General features: G+C 41.2%; 1 protein-coding gene across 2 annotated transcripts in view; it reads right to left on the bottom strand.

Annotated features, from left to right (window-relative positions):
• The window catches only part of LOC126484106 (cytoplasmic dynein 1 light intermediate chain 2), a 109,421-nt gene that overhangs the window by 22,603 nt on the left and 63,635 nt on the right, over positions 1-23,183 (bottom strand). For both annotated transcript variants that reach the window (XM_050107484.1, XM_050107485.1), the window contains exons 7-9: positions 12,250-12,361; positions 11,820-12,014; positions 6,855-6,969 (exon numbers count right to left, since the gene is read on the bottom strand). In XM_050107484.1, coding sequence (XP_049963441.1) covers positions 6,855-6,969; positions 11,820-12,014; positions 12,250-12,361 — 422 coding nt within the window. The remainder of the gene's footprint in view (positions 1-6,854; positions 6,970-11,819; positions 12,015-12,249; positions 12,362-23,183) is intronic.

The raw sequence follows: 23,183 nt of genomic DNA on the forward strand, positions 1-23,183 counted from the left end.
TGATTCTGTCGCAAACTAGATCATGAGGCTTTCTGCAAGAACCAACACATCAGCAGATATACTTGGTACAGTTCTTGATATTTAGCAGACTGGCAGACTGAGAAGGCTGAATCGTACTTGGGATGAAGAGGCATTCTCGAAGAGGAGATACAGTGCTTCCAGCACTCCTCCTTACTGCATTTAATTATATAGCTGCTTAAAAGTGACGAGCATCTTCTGAGGGATGTCACTTGAGACGTTTAAGGGCCCTTTGACAATTCTGAATACCTGCTGCAATGTTTTTGGCCCACTACTGCATTGGCTGGCAGCAGAAAGGGCCCATAGTAAGGAGGATAGCAGTTCCAATGGCAAGGTGATCACATCAGAGGTGTAGGAGAGGGAGGGATATTAGGACAGGTGTGGGGGAAGACATCGTAGTGCTGCCTCTGGGTGTGTGAAGGGATGTGGCAGGGACAATACACTCAAGTGACAAAAGTTGTGATATAGCAATATGCACATACATAGATGGTGGTAGTATTGCCTACACAAGGCGTAAAAGGGCAGTTCACTGGCATAGCTGTCATTTGTGCTCAGGTAGTTCATGTGAAAAGGTTTCCGACAAGATTATGGCTGCACAATAGAACTTGACAGACTTTGAACACAGAAGAGCAGTTGGAGCTAGACACATGGGACATTCCATTTCAGAAATCGTTAAGGAATTCAATATTCCAAGATCCACAGTGTCAAGAGCTGGCAGAGATTCCAAATTTCTGGTATTACCTCTCGTCACAGCCTTCACTTAAAGACCAAGAGCAGCAGCCTTTACACAGAGTTGTCAGAGCTAACAGACAAGCAACAATGCGTGAAATAACCACAGAAATCAATGTGGGGCGTTTTACGAATGTATCCTTTAAGATAGTGTGGCAAAATCTGGCATTAACAGACTATGGCAGCAGGTGACCAACATGAGTGGCTCTCCTGAGCTCCTGACCATGTTGGACCCTAGGCCACTGGAAAACTGTGACCTGGTCACATGAGTACCAATTCAGTCAGTTAGAGATGGTGGTAGGGCTCAAGTATGGCACAGACCCCAGGATGCCATGGACCCAAGTTTTCAAGAAGGCACTGTGCAAGTGGGTGGTGGCCCCATAATGGTGTGGGCTGTGTTTACACGGGATGGACTGGGACCTCTGGCGCAAATGAACTACTTTGAGACCATTTTCAGCTATTTGTGGACTTCTTGTTCTCAAACAATGGAATTTTTGCGGATGACAATGCGGGAGTCACCAGACTACAATTGTTTGCGACTGGTTTGAAGAACATTCTGGACGAATTGAGAGAATAATTTGGCTAACAGTCACCCAACATGAATCCCATCGAACATTTATGGGACATAATCAAGAAGTCAGTTCAGACACAAAATTGTCACCGGCATCACTTTTGCAATCATGGATGGCTATAGAGACAGTATGGCTCAATATTTCTGCAGGGAACTTCCAACAACTTGTTGAGTCCATGCCATGTCGAATTACTGCACTATACAGGGCAAAATAATGTCCGATAACATTAGGAGATACCCCACGACTTGTCACTCCAGTGTATAGTGGGATGGTAAGTGCAGCAACGGGAGGCTGAGCGGGTGGGGCAGAAGGGAAAAGGAGAGAGGCATAGATTGCTGCACATTTTTAGAGGAGGAGGATTGTTTGAAGTTAAACATTGGGCCAACCTAAAGGTCATTAAATGAAGGCCATTATCTCATTTGGATAAACATATCTAAGTATGTGTACTGTGGTCTTACTAAGGGAACCATTCTGGAATTTGCATGAAGTGACACAAAGGGAGGAGGGGGTCAATTGCAATAGTTCACACATTCGAGACCAGTTTCTAAGTATCATTCCAATGTCTTAACCAATATACCACCTGAGGTCATTAGTACGTTACTGTATAATAAGTGAGACTGCATTCCACCAGTGTTCTTTATTTACCTGAAAAGATAGCATGAAGTGAGACAAGTTAGTAAACAGTCTTGAAGTAGTTGTTGTGATTTTCAGTTCTGAGACTGGTTTGATGCAGCTCTCCATGCTACTCTATCATGTGCAAGCTTGGCTCTGAGCACTATGGGACTTAACATCTGAGATCATCAGTCCCCTAGACTGCTTAAACCTAACTAACCTAAGGACATCACACACATCCACGCCCATGGCAGGATTCGAACCTGCGACTGTAGCAGCAGCAGCACGGTTCTGGACTGAAGCGCCTAGAACCGCTCGGCCACAGTGGCCGATCTGTGCAAGCTTCTTCATCTCCAAGTAACTACTGCAACCTACATCCTTCTGAATCTCTTAGTGTATTCATCTTCCAGTCTCCCTCTACAATTTTTACCCCCCACGCTGCCCTCCAATACTAAATTGGTTGTCCCTTGATGCCTCAGAACATGTCCTACCAACCGATCCCTTCCTCTAGTCAAGTTGTGCCACAAATGCCTTTTCTCCCCAGTATGATTCAGCACCTCCTCATTAGTTATGTGATCTACCCATCCATCTGATCTTCAGCATTCTGCAGCACCACATTTCGAAGGCTTCCATACATGGCTACACTCCATACAAATACTTTCGGAAGAGACTTCCTGACACTTAAATCTATACTCGATGTCAACAAATTTCTCGTCCTCAGAAACGCTTTCCTTGCCATCGCCAGTCTACATTTTATATTCTCTCTACTTTGACCACCATCAGTTATTTTGCTCCCCAAAAAGCAAAACTCATCTACTACTTTATGTGTATCATTTCCTAATCTAATTCCCTCAGCATCACCTGATTTAATTCACCTACATTCCATTATCCTTGTTTTGCTTTTGTTGATGTTCGTCTTATAGCCTCCTTTCAAGACACTGTCCATTCCCTACAACTGCTCTTCCAGGTCCTTGGTGTGACTGACAGAATTACAATGGCACTGGTAAACCTCAAAGTTTTTATTTCTTCATGGATTTTAATTCCTACTCCAAATTATTTTTTTTTTTGTTTCCTTCACTGCTTGCTCAATATATAGATTGAATAACATTGGGGATAGGCTACAACCCTGTCTCACTCCCTTCCCGACCACTGCTTCCCTTTCATACCCCTCGACTCTTATAGCTGCTACTGATTTCTGTACAAATTGTAAATAGCCTTTTGCTCCTTGTATTTGACCCCTGCCACCTTCAGAATTTGAAATAGAGTATTCCAGTCAACACTGTCAAAAACTTTCTCTAAGTTTACAAATGCTATCTTCTAAGTTGTAGGGTCCGTATTGCCAAACAAGTTCCAACATTTCTACGAAATCCAAACTGATCTTCCCCAGGGTCGGCTTCTACCAGTTTTTCCATTCGTCTGTAAGGAATTAGTGTTAATATTTTACAGCCGTGACTTATCAAACTGATAGTTCGGTAATTTTCACACCTGTCAACACCTGCTTTCTTTGGAATTCTAATCATTATCTTCTTCTTGAAGTCTGAGGGTATTTCACTTGTCTCATACATCTTGCTCACCAGATGGTAGAGTTTTGTTAGGGCTAGCTCTGTCAAGGCTAACAGCAGTTCTAATGGAATGTTGTCTACTCCCAGGGCCTTGTTTCGACTTTGGTCTTTCAGTACTCTGTAAAATTTGTCATGCAGTATCATATATCCCATTTCATCTTCATCTATGTCCTCTTCTATTTCCATAATATTGTCCTCAAGTTCATCACCCTTGTACAGACCCTCCATATACTCCTTCCACCTTTCTGATTTCCCTTCTTTGCTTACAATTGGTTTTCCATTTGAGCTCTTGATATTCATGTAAGCGGTTCTCTTTTCTCCAAAGGTCTCTTTAATTTTCCTGTAAGCAGTATCTATCTTACCTTTAGTGATATATGCATCCACATCCTGACATTTGTCCTCTAGCCATCCCTGCTTAGCGATTTTGCACTTCCCGATTATCTTTTTTTCCCATCCTTCTTCTACTGTATTTCTTTCCCCCGTTCTTGTCAATCATTCCGTAGTGCTCTCTCTGAAACTTTCTACAACCTCAGGATCTTTCAGTTTATCCAGGTCCCATCTCCTTAAATTCGTACATTTTTGCAGTTTCTTCAGTTTTAATCTACAATTCATAGCCAATAGCTTTGGTCAGAGTCCATATCTGCCCCTGGAAATGTCTTACAATTTAAAACCTAGTTCCTAAATCTCTGTTTATCATTATATAATCTATCTGAAACCTTCCAGTGTCTCCGGGCCTCTTCCACATATACAACCTTCTTTCACGATCTTTAAACCAAGTATTAGCTACAATTAAGTTATGCCCTGTGCAAAATTTTACCAAGTGGCTTCCTCTTTCATTTCTTACTCTCATTCCATATTACCTACTACTTTTCCTTCTCTTCCTTTTCCTACTATCGAATTCCAGTCCCCCATGACTATTAAATTTTCTTCTCCCTTTACTATCTGAATAATTTCTTTTATCTCATCATAAATTTCTTCAATTTCTTGATCATCTGTGGAGCTAGTTGCCATATACGCTTGTACTACTGTCGTAGGTATGGGCTTCGTATCTATCTTGGCAAAACAATGTGTTCACTATGCTGTTCGTAGTAGCTTACCCATGCTCCTAATTTTTCATTCATTATTAAACCTAATCCTGCATTACCTGTATTTGATTTTGTATTTATAACCCTGTACTCACCTCACCAGAAGTCTTGTTCCTTCTACCACCGGACTTCACTAATTCCCACTATGTTAAACTATAACCCATCCATTTCCCTTTTTAAATTTTTTAACCTACCTGCCCAATTAAGGAATCTCACATTCCACTCTCCGAACTGTAGAATGCAAGTTTTATTTCTTCTGATATCAATGTCCTCCTGACTATTCCCTGCCCGGAGATCCGAATGGGTGGGCTATTTTACCTCCAGAATATTTTACATAAGAGGACGCCATCATCATTAACCATACAGTAAAGTTGCATGCCCTCAAGAAAAATTATGGCTGTAGTTTTCCACAGCTATCAGACTTTCACAGTACCCCACGGCTTGCGGACTTTTGCAGTACCAGCACAGCAAGGCCATTTTGGTTTATGTTACAGAGTCAGATCAGTCAAACATCCAGACCGTTGCCCCTGGAACTACTGAAAAGGCTGCTGCCCCTCTTCAGGAATCTAACAGTCTTACAGACTTCATTTGATCCATTAGAAATTGGTTTGTGAAACCTTAAAGAAATCTTTGGCTACATGTCTCCCACTTTTACCACAAAGGAAAAATACAAATCTTAGTTGCCACATTCAGAAGAGAGGGGAAAAAAGAAGGGAGAATCCAATAAACTTACAAACAGCTAGAATGGTAACCAGTATTACAACAACCACTAAAGAAACCATTACGTATTCAATTATCAGTTCTCTAGTAATATGTATTAGAGTAGGCTGTTCCAGTGCTGCCCCAGAGGGTGTGGGCACTGCTGTGCACACCTCAGCTCATTTGCTGGCAGGCGCAGCTAGTGTAGGCTACCCACCAGGCATACATTCTGCACAAGCTCTAAACGCATCACCAAACGTGCCCACTGACCTTTTCCCCACCACTGCCCCACCTGTACCTGTGGGCACCCAGCTGCCCCCAAGTGGGAACATGAACTGAAACAGCCTCTATTACAGTAACTGGCACAGTAAGAACTTTACAGTAAAAAAGGCAATATTTTCCATAAGAATCTACATATAGTAAAGCAAGCCTATCATCTTTTCTATACTTCACTTTAAAGATCACAGAAATTTACTAGCCACTGTCCTTGCAGAGGTGTTCACCCTACATCTACATCCACATCCACATCTACACGGACACTCTGAAAATCACATTTAAATGCCTGGCAGAGGGTCCATCAAACACCATCACAATAATTCTCTATTATTCTGATCTCAAACAATGTGCGGAAAAAAATATGTCCTAGATCTTTCCATGCAATCTCCGATTTACCATATTTTATTATGATGATCATTTCTTCCTATGTGTCAGTGCCAACGAAATATTTTCACATTCAGAGGAGAAACTTGGTGATTGAAATTTCATGAGAAGATTCCGCCGCACCGAAAAATGCCTTTGTTTTAATAATGTGCACCCCAATTCCTGGATCATGTCAGTGTCACTCTCTCCCCTATTTCTCGATAATACAAAATGTGCTGCTGCTCTTTGAATTCCTCAATGTACTCCATTAATCTCATTTGGTAAGGCTCACACACTACACACCAGTACTCCGAAAGAGGATGGATGGACAAGCTTAGTGTCGGCAGTTTTAGTAGACTGGTTGCATCTTCTACGTGTTCCACCAATAGAACACAATCTTTGGTTCGCCTTCCCCACAACATTTTCTGTGTGTTCTTGCCAAAACCCAGCATTCTTTTCATTATACAACTACTCTGTAAACAATGTGTTGCTAAATTTGAAATTTACATTTTTTAACTGCCAAATAAAATTCTTAAAACTAATTAAACAACAGAACTACACAGACAACTTAACAACGAGGATTTGTGAAAAAACTAACACACAGACATTAAAAATTGGTCCCTATAAAAATAGTTGGTCATATGCTGTAATGTAACAAACGAACTGTAAGGTTTAATTGAATGTTACCAATTATATAAATACACAAATCAAGACTACACTCACTCATGAGCCATATGATGCAATACGTGCATTAAGATAAGTTTACTTAAAAAAATTTGACCTTCCAGATCCAAAAGCAATAAGGGAGGCAGAGCAGGGCTTTCAGAGAGTGAGTGAGAGAGAGAGAGAGAGAGAGAGAGAGAGAGAGAGAGAGAGAGAGAGAGAGAGAGAGAGAGAGAGAGGGGGGGGGGGGAGAATGGGGAGAATGGGATAAATACCTGGTGTTTTTGGTGTCTGTGGCCCACCACCTGTCTTCTTGTACAGCAGTGAATTGAAGAAGTTAGCTAAAACTCCTTCCCCACTGCCTGTCACACTTGGTTTTGTGCTGTCAATCTGAAGATAAGAAATTGGAATATGGATTAACAACAACAGCAACAAAACACACACACACACACACACACACACACACACACACACACACACACACAAACGAATAACAGACTTAACAATGTAGCTCAAAATACTGCAGGATATAAACTGTAAATAATGTTCAGCATTTTAGATTGCATGTTACCAGCAATATCATCAATTTTACCAAAAGTGAGGCCGAAATATGTTCTACTGTTTTAGGAGCAAGTAGTGCTTCCCACACATTAAGCTGTGAGGTAGGAAAGATTGTCATAAGGACTGTCATCTATCACCGAGGTGAAGTATGTGGTAAAAGGCTTTCAGTTTTCAGCTCTGACGCCAAGAGTGTCAGCCATATGTCGCCAGAGGCTACGGATGTACGGGTGTGACATCTCCCATCCCCACAATGGACTGGCTACTGTGTTATGCTTGGGCACCTAATCTGGTCCACTCACACAAGAGGTACTTCAGAGAATACTGACCAGTGAGTGCAAAATGTGCCACATTGGGTGCCTTTCCCTGCACAGCCAAAACTACTGTAAAATTTTGAGAGAATGGAAGACAGACCCATAAGTGGAGACCAAATCTGAATTGACTGAAATGAACAAGGGGCAGAAAGTATGACTAAGCAGAATAAGCAATCATAATCAGTGTTCAGTAATAAGCGAAGATGTCAGGAGCGAAGCTGTCCTACAGACCAAGTCACATAAGAAAGATTGGGATAACAGCAAAAGAAAGGAGGGAGTACTGCAATGCCTTGGGACCGTATGCTCATCGCACATGTACTTCCAAAAGGTGCACGAGACCTATGGTTGGGGGGTGGGGGTGTTTAGTCCACTGTAATTGGGTCTGCACTTTCTTCCAGCTTTTAATTCACATCTTTGATATGACAATCACCTGTACCTCCTGCAAATACTATGCAGTTGTATCTGTCATGTAGGAAGGATGGAAGGACGATCATGGTTTCATTCCCATCAATGATAAGGTCACTAAAGAAACTCTACTGCTGAGAACCATTTATTTTGGACTCGTTACCTACACAATCTGTGTGTGCAAACTCTTCTTTACTCTACCCGTCTTCATTCTTTACATATTCCTTGATTTACTCTTTTCAATCACATGCGAAACCAAGTTACAACGGTTTTCATTCTGATGTTCATGTGTACTGTAAGTACTGATCAAATGATTACCTTTTCTGTAGCATATTACACTGCGCATCAGACTTTCAGAAAGAAGAAGCTAAATATACAACAGCTCTCTAATTTGCTAAGTGAGATTTGAAGGTTTGGGTAACAGTATAGTTATCATGAAATTGGCCTTTTATACACTGAAATTCAAATTTGTAGGAAAAAAAATAGATTTTGATGATTGTGACTACATGAATTGCTGATACGAGGGGGGACCCAAAAATAACCGCAATTTCTTTCTAGAAAGCATATACTTTATTGTTTTCAAATACAACCTTAATCTCCTTCAAAGTACTCTCCATTAGCATTAATACACTTGTCCAAATGCTCATTCCAGTGTTCGAAGCACCTTTTAAATTCATCCTCTTTGATACCTGCCAGCACTTTCATGACATTGAGTTTCACGTCTTCCACATCCACAAAACGCTTCCCTCTCAAGAGTCTTTTCATCCTCGGGAACAGGAAGTCCAAGGGTGCTAAATCCAGTGAATAGAGCATGTGGGTCAAGGTAGTCGTGTTCGTTGAGGCCAAAAACTGGCGAACGCTGAGAGCCGTGTGCACGAGAGCATTGTCGTGATGCAGGAACCACATGCCAGAATCCCACAAAGCCGGACGTTTCCGCGACAAACTTTTGCGAAGCTGTTTCATAACCTCGAAATAGAATTTTTGGTTTACTGACTGGTTATCAGGGACAAATTCAGAGTGTACGATCCCTTTGATGTAAAAAAAAACAGGATCAACATTGTTTTCACATTCGATTTCACTTGTCAAGCTTTTTTTGGTCGAGATGAGCCAGGTGACTTCCATTGTGATGACTGTTGCTTACTTTCTGGATCATACCCATAGCACCACGACTCATCACCTGTAATGATTTTTTTGAAAAATTGTGGATCATCTTTGAATACGTCCATTTCGAGACAGACTTGAACCGCGATGATCCCTTTGATCTCCGGTAAGAAGCTTCAGCACGAATTCCACTGCCACTTTTCACATCCCCAAATCGATGGTCAAGATGCGCTGAATTGAGCTCCAGGACAAACCGGACAAGTTCTCGAGTTGGTTGATGGTCCTGTGTCAATCTTCACTGACGAGATCACGGATTTTGTCGATGTTGTCTTCGCTTCGAGCAGTTGACGGTCGACCGGAACAGGGCTCATCTTCAACCACCATTTCTCCCTTTTTAAACCGAGAAAACCATTCATACACTTGCGTTTTACTAAGAGCATGGTCACATCTGCACTGTACGCACACTCAAAGAACTGCCAAATAAACCACACTTCTCACTGTTGGGTGATGCCGTGTGGCAGAATGACTCAGCAGAGCTCCTACTACAACCCTCTGGTCACGCAACCTGCTACTACAAGTACACGATGTGCAGCGTTATGATTCCGGTTACTTTTAGGTCCCCCCTCGTATGTAAGAGAGAAGAATGTTTTTTAAAACAAAGTTCAACACTACTAGTATAAGAAACAGACAGTGTGGTTCCAGATGTTAATACAATTTTCAGCTTTAAGTGCATGTATTGTAGGCCTATATTTGTAGGCCTACATTAAATTTCCCTAGGTATAAGAACATCAATTCTTATCATAAATAGTTCTCATACTTCACATTAATAAATCTGAACAATTTTATGTAACAATGAATATAACCAATTATTGATAATATAATGTAAATGGATAGATTAAAAAAATCTACTCACCAAGCAGCAGCAGGGGAACACACACACAAAAGGATTTAACTTTTACAAGCTTTCAGAGCCATTGGAAGAGTTGAAGGGGAAGGAAGAGGGGTGAACGGAAAGGACTGGATAGGTTTAGGGAAAGGGGTACAGTTTAGAAAAGTCACCCAGTATCTCGGGCCAGGGGAGACTTGCCGGATGGGATGAGAAGGAAAGACTGATTGTTGGCAGGATGAGATCTGAAAACCCAGAGCTTAAAGGTGGAAGACAGTGCAATATGTAAGACAGAGATTACCAGTAAAACATTGAGCACAAGTTAATAAGAGTAAAAAGCTAAGTGGATTGTATGTAATAGAAGTGGGCCGGGGGATGGTGAAACATAGGCAAGTTAGAAAATGAAAGATGCAGGAACCTAAAATGGAGTGAATTCCAATCACTAACTTTCTTCTCTGAATGCGAAAATATTTTGTTGACACTGACCTACATAGGGAGATGACGTGTGTGGTGAAACAGGCACCAAGGTCATGACTGTCATGCTGTACAGCATTTTCTGCAACAGGATATTGTGTGTTGCCTGTATACACCCTTTGCCTATGCCCATTCATCCTGACTGATAACTGGCTGTTAGTCACACCGATATAAAAGGCTGAACAGCTTTTGCATAATAGCTGATATATGATGTGTAGTTTCACAGGTTGCTCTCCCTTTGAAAGTATACGTTTTGCCACTTACAGGGCTGTAATAGGTGGTGGTAGGAGGGTGGTAGGAGGGTGTATAGTGCAAATCTTGCACTGGGGATGGTTACAGGGGTAGGAGCTACAGGGTAGGGAGATGGGTGCAGAAGGAAAGTAAGGTCTGATATTGCAGAGATTGGGCAGCAACGAAAAGCTATTCTAGGTGTGATGGGCAAAATCTCAAACAGAATGGATCTCATTTCAGGGCATGATTTTAGGAAGTCATGGCCTTGTCAAAGTAGCTGATTGACACATTCAAGACCAGGATAATACAGAGGGACAAGTGGTGTGCTCCGAAGTTGTTTTTTTTTTTTTTTTTTGAGGGATCAATAGTACCAGGATTGGATGTGATGGCTCAGGAAATCTGTTTTTGAATTAGGCTGTTGGGACAATGTCCAGTGAAGGCTGAAGTGAGAGTGGTGGTGTAATTTTGTGAAGAGTCTGCATCTGAACAGAGATGTTTGCCTCAAATGCCAAGGCTGTATGGGAGACTGTTTGACATGGAAATGATGGCAACTGTCAAAATTTAAGTACTGTTGTTAATGGATTTGATGGGGACAAATGTGTAGCTGGCCTTCAGTGTGGACGAGATCAACAGCAAGGAAAGTGGCATGGGATTCGGAATAGGACCATGTGAAATTTAATTGGGTGAAGGTATTTAGAGATTCCAGGAATTTTAGCGGGCCAGCCTCACCATGAGTCCATACGGCAAAGATGTCATCAATGTATCTAAACCAAACCAGAGGCTGAAGAATTATGGATCCCCACCTCCTCCAAGTGACCCGTGAAAAGGCTGACATAGGAAGGAGCCATCCTGGTTCCCATGACCATACCCCTGATCTGTTAGTATGTCTGCCCTTCAAAGGTGAAGTAATTGTTGGTAAGTATAAAGTTGATTAAGGTGAGCAAGAAGGACATCATAGGCTAGGAGACAGATGGACATTGACTAAGGAAATGTTCAGCAGCAGACAGACCATGTATTGGGGGGGGGGGGGTGTATATTGGTATAGGCGGAGATGGCATCAAACTGTACCCCTTACCCTAAAGTCTCCAATCCTTTTCCTTCACCCCCTTCCCCCCCTCCTCCTTCCCCTTCAACTCTTCCATCAGACAAAGGAGCCATTGGCCCCAAAAGCTTGTAAAACTTTAATCATTTTGTGTGTGTGTGTGTGTTCCCTTGCTGCCACTTTGAGAGTACACTTTTTTATATGAACAATTTTACAAATAGATATTTACCTTCTTTGGTGAACCTAACTGCCCCTGAATACCAGGTGATCCTGTAACTCTTCTGTCTCCAGTTTTCTGCACTGCAGTCCTAAGCGGAGACTCTTGCCTTGCATTTGCAGGTCCACCTTGCTGCAGAAGCTGGAGTTGCTTGGATAAGAAATACTGTTCATCTTCTGCTTGCATTTCGCATTCTCTTTGGACAGGCTTCAAAAATTTAAGGAACAGTAAGCTAACATCTTAAGTCAAAATACCAAAACAGTACAGAGAATGAGAATTTTTAAGTATTATTCCATCTGTATAATAAAATAAAAAATGAATGTGGACAAGAAGTATTCTTAAGCTTTGAATGCCTAATTCTCAGTGAGATACACAAAGCAAGCTTATGATTTTCTGGCTAAGAGATATCAAGAAGAGTTATTTTTCTTCAAATAAAACATACCTTTCTAATAACTGGTTGCACAATAACATCTCGGTAATAATCATCAGGTTTCATGCTCTGCATGTTTTCGTAAAGAATACTTATTTTTTTCATGTTGTCCCAACCTGAAGGTCTATGTGGAAAACAAAAATTTGAAATTAATAATTATACAGCAACTGCCATCAAACTACAAATAATAGTGCTGTTTGTAAGCAAGGAAGAAACTAATTATGTCTAGCACAATCTTTTAGTTTATAACAGTTTGAGTGTGTGAAGGAAACTTACTTATTATTGCAGAAATAGGATTCCAAAGTGTTGCATCATAACTTGTGCTATCCATTTTACTTGCAATGGTATTTTTTCTATTTATCAAAAACACCGTATATGTTTTAGATACTGAATACCTCCTGTTGCATAGTAGCATTTTACTTTGGTGGAACCTACAACTTATCTCTTTGTAATCTTTTGACACAGCCCATTATCCTTCCCCTGCGGGGGTATCACCAAGTGGTGAGCAATCACAGGAATAAATTTTCTGGACTACAAGCAGCTAATCGCTGGGATTGTAATGATTAGAAGCTAGCTACATAAATCATACTGAAAGATTGTAAAGCATTTTGCTGCAATTTCTACCTGAATACATGTGTGTGAAATTCCTATCTAGTTTACCAACTACTTATTTTGTTATCAATCTGCCACTGTCTTAAACCACAGTCAATACAAACCTAAACTGGTTCAATCACTTCATGATTAATTTGTACAATTTTCTATTCAATATGGTCACTGTACATTATTTTAGTCTTATTATACTTTATTTCCAGGTCTGCTCCAAATTTTGCCTATTAAATTCTCCCACTTGCTTAAGTTTATGTGGACGCTACAATGTCAACAACGAAACAAATGTGGTTCAGACTTAATCCATTACATGTTTTCTTCTTTGTTTTCCCAATTTAAAGTTCTGAGAATTCCTTTTAAGCAAATAATAGTTTCGGTAATATGTCATTTCTTTACCTGGCTCCTCCTCTATCTTGAATGAAGTAAATTGAAACTTTTGAATTGGTATAGACATCTTCACTATATTAAAATAGGTTAAATCAATACCTCCAATTTCAAAAGCTGTTTGTACACATTTTGTGAATCTGAGTCAAAAGCTTTCTGTGAATCTCAGACATGGACTATTGATACTGCTTGCTCTATTCCACAATTTCATTCATGATTTTTTTTGTGCTGTATCCACATCCAGATCCAACCCATTCCTTGACCTTATTAAAATATAGTTTTCTGATGGTGGTGTTGATAAATTTTGTGAGCATCTTGCCGTACAAGGAAGGTAGGAACCTCACAGGGTGATATATTCCAGCACCCCCTGAAACTGCATTAGCCAGGGCTGTCTGCTGTGAACTCTCGGCAGAGAGAGTGGCAGATTGGACATTGTCATTAGCTATAGTCTCTAAGTAGTATTAGTTTTGTGTGTGGGTAGTGCTGTAGTTTGTGTTGTCATTGCTATTTTTCTAGTCAAAATGATTTGCTTATGAAATAAATAAGAACAAGTGTAGTTGTGCCATTGCTCAATACACTTGGGATGTTACGTTTCATAGTTCACGAAAAAGTTATGGTTAAGCACATGTCAGAATCTCAGTGCAAATGAATGGATAAAATTAATGTTTGTAATGCATAGGACGTGTACATCATATTTCCTCACTAAGAATTACAAGTGGGATCTTTGAAAAAGGATCTGTTTGGTCTGCCTCTGGATACAGAAACCAAACACTGCACCTTCACAAAAAATATTTAACTGAGACACAAATTCCCAATGCTGTTGTAAATTCTAGCAATGTAGGAGATAATGGGATGAATCAATTCGTTAATTGTCTTAAAGAAACATAAGCAAAGATTTTAAGTAAATCTCATTTTGTTATGAAACTATGCTTTGTTAACATTACAAGTGACCTGTTTTGTAATTATTAATAGTATATTACTGAGGTTCCATAAGCACATGCTTACGATCATCACAGTAAGAGGGCATTGCTTCAACATCAGATGTGTGTCAAGAAATGGCATAACAATTATTTTCATTATCTCCAAAAAAAGTGAATCTGACCCTGTAATCAGTACTGAATCTATAATGAATTCAGAAATATTAGTAAGTTATTCTGTAGACAGTCTTGGTTCAATCTAGCAGTCAATTTATGGGACTTTCCTGTATTTCTTATACTGCTGATGTGACAATGACAGTTCACGGACTTCAAGAATACTTTCCAAAATGCAAGATCTGCTCTTTTTCATACAATCACAGCCAAACAAACTTTACAACATTCTCTTTGTTTTTCAGGTTCAGATCATATGTGGTTTCTCAGGAAAGTCTTCTCATCTTCATACTATCTCCAGTTAAGCATATTGCTTACTAGTTACACAAAATTAACTTCACATTTTCTTCAGCATATGTTACACAGCTTGTGTACTGCAATCCGAATATAACTGCAATGTCACTCTCACACTTTGGGGTGTGCATCTAGTAATATTCAACTGTTCCTCTGCAATAAGAAACACAGCTGGAAGACCACTCTTATCATGCTCCAGCAGATCTTTTATTAACTTCTTTGTCACAGTTATGAAATTTGACAAAATAAGTCCTGCGTGTAGTAAATGGTTTCTTATGCAATTCTCAAAATTAGTACATTACAGAATTTCCGAACTATCCTGTCATGTTCTGCAGAGTTTGGGACATGCATTTTATCTGTGTGCAACCCTAGTTGTTCCCACACTCTCAAATTTCTGGCTCTCATCTCACAATCCACAGCTACAATGAATAGTCCAACTCCCGACAGTTCTGTTACTGTTCTTTTGAATAGTTCCCTAGTTACTGCTTAAATGTTGCAAATAAGCTACGGGCCCTAAGACACAAAACAACAGAAGTAACCTAAATGTGTATCAATATTCATTTTATTGGAGGTAATACCAAATACCTCCTACAAGTTTTTATACAATTATGCTCATTATCTCATAACAAATTAACTAAAAACTCTTTCTCTTATACAAGAGGATCAGATGTGTACACAGGAAAGCTAAACTGCAGGATTTTAAGACAAATGCAGTGAGAAGATACCTGCTCCACACTGCATCTTAGCATCCACAGATTAAATATCCTGTGCTCATAGCATTTAATGTAGTATCAACATTATGTATTAATTTGCCTAATGTATCAGAAGTGGTACACTGCAATGGCAATGTTAATCAGATAACCATTTTAAACATAAACAAATGAAGCAGCAAGTGGTTCTACAGCTGATCTGAGCAGTATAATTCTATCTTTAACCTTGTTACTATATAGCTGCTTGATTAATAAGAGCAATAGTAGCTTCAAAATGTATCAGAGCTAAAAAGTATAATCACTTATCATGAGTATGAGAAATGTAGCCCCAGAAACATCAACGTCACCCCTTGGTGCAGCAGAGAACTCATGTCTGACAGATTCCTATCTTCCCACTGACCAAGGACAGTGTCTTCACAGGAACCTGTCTACTTGTTATATTTCTACCTGTTCTTCATACTTTGAGACCTTTGAATGTATCTAGTTTCTGTCTTTCTCCTCTTCCTTGTGAAGGACAATTATTTGCCAACCCTTTCTTCATACTACAAATGCCTCGATAAAATCTTACCTGGCATTACTTCCAGAATGTCATTTTCATTAACTTATGTTTGCACACTCCAAGAAGACTTTCTGCTTGTTATTCATTGTTTTAAGTTTGTCCCCAACATTAAAGCAGACAACATTCTTTCAAATGCTTGAAACTATGAAACCAGAAGTGACACAAGGAGTTGTCCATTGGTGAACTATAAAGAGTGAATTTGGAAACAACCTTATTTCTGACATGTTAGGTACATGAAAAACTGTGTTGTTTGCTATCTATAGTTGGTAGCTACTGCAAAGCTTTAAAGTTAGTCTTCTATTCATTCTGCAATTCCCTTTAATCACCAATCTGAGGGCCTTCTGGAGTTCACAAATCATCATCAGTAGTATAATGCCCTAGGGCAGGTCTTCATATGAACTGAGAAAATCAGAAATCTCTAATGTCCACATTTTTTGCAAAATGAGAATGGCAGATTATGATTGAAACACAAATATTTTGTGTCTACTTAATGGACTGACAGCCAATAATATACATAAATGTTATATGACTGTAGTGCAGCTGATATTATACTCAGTTTTCATCACATTATTACATTGTTTAACTATTACTTCTGCATTGCTAAGGAATTTCTAATATGACTTATGTAGAACCACCTAGAAAGATAAGGAAAGGCATTCACACCAAACGTAACTGTAATATTATAAAGGAAACAAGACAAAAAACAGAAATTAAACAAACCAAAAGGGGAATGACATTTTCCCCAAATACACTCCTGGAAATGGAAAAAAGAACACATTGACACCGGTGTGTCAGACCCACCATACTTGCTCCGGACACTGCGAGAGGGCTGTACAAGCAATGATCACACGCACGGCACAGCGGACACACCAGGAACCGCGGTGTTGGCCGTCGAATGGCGCTAGCTGCGCAGCATTTGTGCACCGCCGCCGTCAGTGTCAGCCAGTTTGCCGTGGCATACGGAGCTCCATCGCAGTCTTTAACACTGGTAGCATGCCGCGACAGCGTGGACGTGAACCGTATGTGCAGTTGACGGACTTTGAGCGAGGGCGTATAGTGGGCATGCGGGAGGCCGGGTGGACGTACCGCCGAATTGCTCAACACGTGGGGCGTGAGGTCTCCACAGTACATCGATGTTGTCGCCAGTGGTCGGCGGAAGGTGCACGTGCCCGTCGACCTGGGACCGGACCGCAGCGACGCACGGATGCACGCCAAGACCGTAGGATCCTACGCAGTGCCGTAGGGGATCGCACCGCCACTTCCCAGCAAATTAGGGACACTGTTGCTCCTGGGGTATCGGCGAGGACCATTCGCAACCGTCTCCATGAAGCTGGGCTACGGTCCCGCACACCGTTAGGCCGTCTTCCGCTCACGCCCCAACATCGTGCAGCCCGCCTCCAGTGGTGTCGCGACAGGCGTGAATGGAGGGACGAATGGAGACGTGTCGTCTTCAGCGATGAGAGTCGCTTCTGCCTTGGTGCCAATGATGGTCGTATGCGTGTTTGGCGCCGTGCAGGTGAGCGCCACAATCAGGACTGCATACGACCGAGGCACACAGGGCCAACACCCGGCATCATGGTGTGGGGAGCGATCTCCTACACTGGCCGTACACCACTGGTGATCGTCGAGGGGACACTGAATAGTGCACGGTACATCCAAACCGTTATCGAACCCATCGTTCTACCATTCCTAGACCGGCAAGGGAACTTGCTGTTCCAACAGGACAATGCATGTCCGCATGTATCCCGTGCCACCCAACGTGCTCTGGAAGGTGTAAGTCAACTACCCTGGCCAGCAAGATCTCCGGATCTGTCCCCCATTGAGCATGTTTGGGACTGGATGAAGCGTCGTCTCACGCGGTCTGCACGTCCAGCACAAACGCTGGTCCAACTGAGGCGCCAGGTGGAAATGGCATGGCAAGCCGTTCCACAGGACTACATCCAGCATCTCTACGATCGTCTCCATGGGAGAATAGCAGCCTGCATTGCTGCGAAAGGTGGATATACACTGTACTAGTGCCGACATTGTGCATGCTCTGTTGCCTGTGTCTATGTGCCTGTGATTCTGTCAGTGTGATCATGTGATGTATCTGACCCCAGGAATGTGTCAATAAAGTTTCCCCTTCCTGGGACAATGAATTCACGGTGTTCTTATTTCAATTTCCAGGAGAGTATATATACCTTTTGGGTCTAGAATAACATACCAGTAGAAAATGTTGGATATTTCTCAGCAACTTTCAATTATTGGTTCTTCTGATAATCACACTTTTGCTTCTTTTGAAACATTTGTGGTACTGGACATAAGGGGTTTTTGATTTTATTAATTCATATGTAGCTCTCCATGTACTCCTGTCATTTGCTACCTAACCTTATATTCCCACAACATCTGGTATCTGCTGCATCTTCTTCTGTCATTCACTGGTCCATCCACAGGACCAATCAGTAAAAACTCTCTTCTCATCTAATGCCCAAGACAATTGTGTTTCCTCTTTCTGATTATCTTCAAAATTGCTCTCTCTTTCTCCTCTCTACCCATTTTATCCCTTCTGACATCCAAATCCACATCTCAAATGCTTCTATTCTTTCTTCCTCTTTCCTCGGTGTCCATGTCTCAGCTCCATATAATTCCACACTCCATACACGGTCCAGGCAGAATCACCTGGTGAAGATTGACTACCAGTCAGACACATGCATGAGGCATATAGTATCAGTGAGCATGCTGTGTGTGTGTGTGTGTGTGTGTGTGTGTGTGTGTGTGTGTGTGTGTGTGTGTGGAGTGGGGAGCCGTGCTGTCTATTTGAGTTTGACTGAGGGCAGATTGTGATGGCCCTGAGGCTCAGCACAGCATTTCGAAAACTGCACGATTTGTCATGTGTTTGAGGAGTGTTTTAGTGAGTGCCTTCAACACATGGCGAAACCAAGTTGAAACTATGTCCAAACATCGTGGGGTAGGGCAGCCACTCCTCATTACACATGTCTGACGTCACAGGCTGGGCAGACTGGTAAAATTGGACATGTGGCAAACTGTGACAGAATTAACATCATACTTTAGTGGTGGGCAGAGTACACATGTGTCTGAATAGACAGTGCACTGAACACTCCTAATGATGGGCCTCCGCAGCAGACGACCCATGTATGTGCCAATGTTAACCCAACAACATTGGCGACTACGACAAATGGGCACACAGCCATCGCCACTGGACACTGGCACAGTGACAAGAGTATTGCATGGTCTGATGAACCCAATACCTCTTCCATCATGCTGAAGGGAGGGTGCAAATCTGTCACCTTCTAGGGGAATAGCTCCATGACACCAGGGACGGGAACAAGCTGATGACTCCAACATGCTCTGGGGAGTATTCATGTGGGCATCCATGGGTCCAGTGGAGCTCATGCAAGGCACCATGTTGGCCATGGAGTATCTTACACTGATTGAAGACCACGAACATCCTTTTATGACGATCACGCTTCCTGATGGCAGTAGCATTTTTCAGCAAGATGATGTGCCATGTCAAAAGGCCAGGAGTGTAATATGGAAGTGGTTCAAGGGACACAGTGACAAGTTCCAAGTGATGTGCTGGCCCCCCAACTTGCCAGATTTGAACCCAATCTAACACACCTGGGATGTGACTGAACATGGCATCAGAGCTCATCGCTCCCTCTCCAGAATTTACAAGAATTAGGTGACTTGTGTATTCAGCTCCATCCAGCGACCTAACAAAGCTCCATTGCTTCTATGCCATGACACATCGCCGCTGTCATTCATGCCAAAGGTGAACAAAATGCCTGTTAGGTAGTTGTTGGTAATATTCTGGCTGACCAGTGTATAAAGAACTTCACCAATCTCTCCCTCAGGTACTTGTCCATGCACCCACATAGAATTGCCTCCTCTTATTAAATGCCTTCTTGCAAATGGCTGTCCATGTTTCCACCGCTTTATAACACTTCATGCCTTAAGTAATTATGCTTCCCAGATATTTGAAGGCATTTGTTATATATCTTCCTGTCCTAACTTTATAGCCATTCTTACATTTATTGCACTTATCACTATACATTTCGTCTTTTTCTTATGAATTTTCATTCCAAATTCCTCACAGGTCTTATTTAATTCTTTTAGTATTCAATTTATAGTTTTTTCACTCTCTGCCAATAACACCATATCATCTGCATATGGAATACCAACCCACACCCTCATACAGGAGGAAATCACTAAATTCTGTCATCTTACAAACTCTTGTTGTATTTGAACAGGTTTGCAATAAAAGTTCTCATACATGTGTGGAAACCATTTACACAATAATGTTGCTTTTTAAATGAAGGTAATATTCAAAAGCAGAATGTTGTCCCTCAAAAAACATTACTTGATTCTGAATTCAAATAAATATTTCATATGATTATGAGAGACTGCAATGATTTGACTAAAAGGGTTGCAAATGTGAAATTCAGTCACTGCTTGCATATTAGAATACCGGTAAAAACATTACCAGCTTTTAATAAACTTTAGAACATGGTGGTGACATTCAGATGGAACAAGAAGGAAAATTAATCCAGAATGAAATACTGACAAATGAAATAAATCATTAAAATATAGCTGCTACAAGAATAAATTACAGCGGCACAACCAGTCATGGAAATAGTACGAATAGGGATCAGTAAATGGTACAATGAGCGAGGTTGAGAAATGGACTGAATAGTGACTGTGATCTTTTATTTATGTATTACTTGCTGTTGTTACATACAACTTGCACACTAGAAGATTTTTCACAATACTACGGAAAGGTTGAAGGCAGTACAGTGATAACAGCTTGGCTGAGAACAAGTTGACTGCAGGGAGAGTAGTAGTTCATGGGTAGCAAACTAAGTCACGTTGCCAACCCTGGGAATCTATCCACGTACTTTGGCATTTTAGGAACATCTACCATGTATAAACTGAAGTTCGCCTGAATCCATTTGTAGTTTGAATTGAACTGACTTTAAAATTGGGTAAATACTGAGCAACAGTATTCACTTCTACAGGAGACAATAAAAGTCTTGATAGGGGCCAATGGCGTACTTCTGTGTCTGCAATGTTGTCAACATTCACCGTGATGTACTACGGAGTGGGTCGGCTGCTGATTCTATGCAGCCAATGAGAGAGCGGCAGGCAGATGATGTGCTTGGAAGCTAGAGACTTAACATTTTCAAGTCAGTGTTGTTGTGGTCTGCAGTCCTGAGACTGGTTTGATGCAGCTCTCCATGCTACTCTATCCTGCGCAAGCTGCTTCATCTCCCAGTACCTACTGCAACCTACATCCTTCTGAATCTGCTTAGTGTATTCATCTCTTGGTCTCTCTCTACGATTTTTACTCTCCACACTGCCCTCCAATACTAAACTGGTGATCCCTTGATGCCTCAGAACATGTCCTATCAACCGATCCCTTCTTCTACTCAAGTTGTGCCACAAACTTCTCTTCTCCCCAATCCTATTCAACACTTCCTCATTAGTTATGTGATCTACCCATCTAATCTTCAGTGTTCTTCTGCAGCACCACATTTCGAAAGATTCTATTCTCTTCTTGTCCAAACTAGTTATCGTCCATGTTTCACTTCCATACATGGCTACACACCATACAAATACTTTCAGAAACGACTTCCTGGCAGTTAAATCTATGCTCGATGTTAACAAATTTCTCTTCTTCAGAAATGCTTTCCTTGGCATTGCTAGTCTACATTTTATATCCTCTCTACTTTGACCATCATCAGTTATTTTGCTCCCCAAATAGCAAAACTCCTTTACTACTTTAAGTGTCTCATTTCCTATTCTAATTCCATCAGCATCACCAGAGTTAACTCAACTACATTCCATTATCCTCACTTTGCTTTTGTTGATGTCCGTCTTATATCCACCTTTCAAGGCACTGTCCATTGCGTTCAACTGCTCTTCCAAGTCCTTTGCTGTCTCCGACAGAATTACAATGTCATCGGCGAACCTCAAAGTTTTTATTTCTTCTCCACGGATTTTAATACCTAGTCGAAATTTTTCTTTTGTTTCCTTTATTGCTTGCTCAATATACAGATTGAATAACATCAGGGAGAGGCTACAACCCTGTCTCACTCCCTTCCCAACCACTGCTTCCCTTTCATGCCCCTCGACTCTTTATAACTGCCATCTGGTTTCTGTACAAATTGTAAATAGCTTTTCGCTCCCTGTATTTTACCCCTGCCACCTTCAGAATTTGAAAGAGAGTATTCCAGTCAACATTGTCAAAAGCTTTCTATAAATCTACAGATGTTAGAAACGTAGGTTTCCCTTTCCTTAATCTAGCTTCTAAGATAAGTCTTAAGGTCAGTATTGCCTCACGTGTTCCGATATTTCTACGGAATCCAAACTGATCTTCCCCGAGGTTGGCTTCTACCAGTTTTTCCATTCGTTTGTAAAGAATGCGTGTTAGTATTTTGCAGCCGTGACTTATTAAACTGATAGTTCGGTAATTTTCACATCAGTCAACACCTGCTTTCTTTGGGATTGGAATTATTATATTCCTCTTAAGTCTGAGGGTATTTCGCTTGTCTCAAACATTTTGCTCACCAGATGGTAGAGTTTTGTCAGGACTGGCTCTCCCAAGGCCGTCAGTAGTTCTAACGGAATGTTGTCCACTTCCGGGGCCTTGTTTCGACTCGGGTCTTTCAGTGCTCTGTCAAACTCTTCACACAGTATCGCATCTCCCATTTCATCTTCATCTATATTCTCTTCCATTTCCATAATATTGTCCTCAAGTACATCACCCTTGTATAGACCCTCTATATACTCCTTCCACCTTTCTGCTTTCCCTTCTTTGCTTAGAACTGGGTTTCCATCTGAGCTCTTGATATTCATACAAGTGGTTCTCTTTTCTCCAAAGGTCTCTTTAATTTTCCTGTAGGCAGTATCTATCTGACCCCTAGTGAGTTAAGCCTCTACATCCTTACATTTGTCCTCTAGCCATCCCGGCTTAGCCATTTTTCACTTCCTGTCGATCTCATTTTTGAGACGTTTGTATTCCTTTTTGCCTGCTTCATTTACTGCATTTTTATATTTTCTCCTTTCATCAATTAAATTCAATATTTCTTCTGTTACACAAGGATTTCTATTAGCCCTCGTCTTTCTCCTACTTGATCCTCTGCTGCCTTCACTACTTCATTCCTCAAAGCTACCCATTCTTCTTCTACTGTATTTCTTTCCCCCATTCTTGTCAATTATTCCCTTATTCTCTCCCTGAAACTCTCTACAACCTCTGGTTCTTTCAGTTTATCCAGGTCCCATCTCCTTAAATTCCCACCTTTTTGC

This window comes from Schistocerca serialis, chromosome 6, assembly GCF_023864345.2.
Source record: "Schistocerca serialis cubense isolate TAMUIC-IGC-003099 chromosome 6, iqSchSeri2.2, whole genome shotgun sequence".
NCBI lineage: Eukaryota > Metazoa > Arthropoda > Insecta > Orthoptera > Acrididae > Schistocerca > Schistocerca serialis.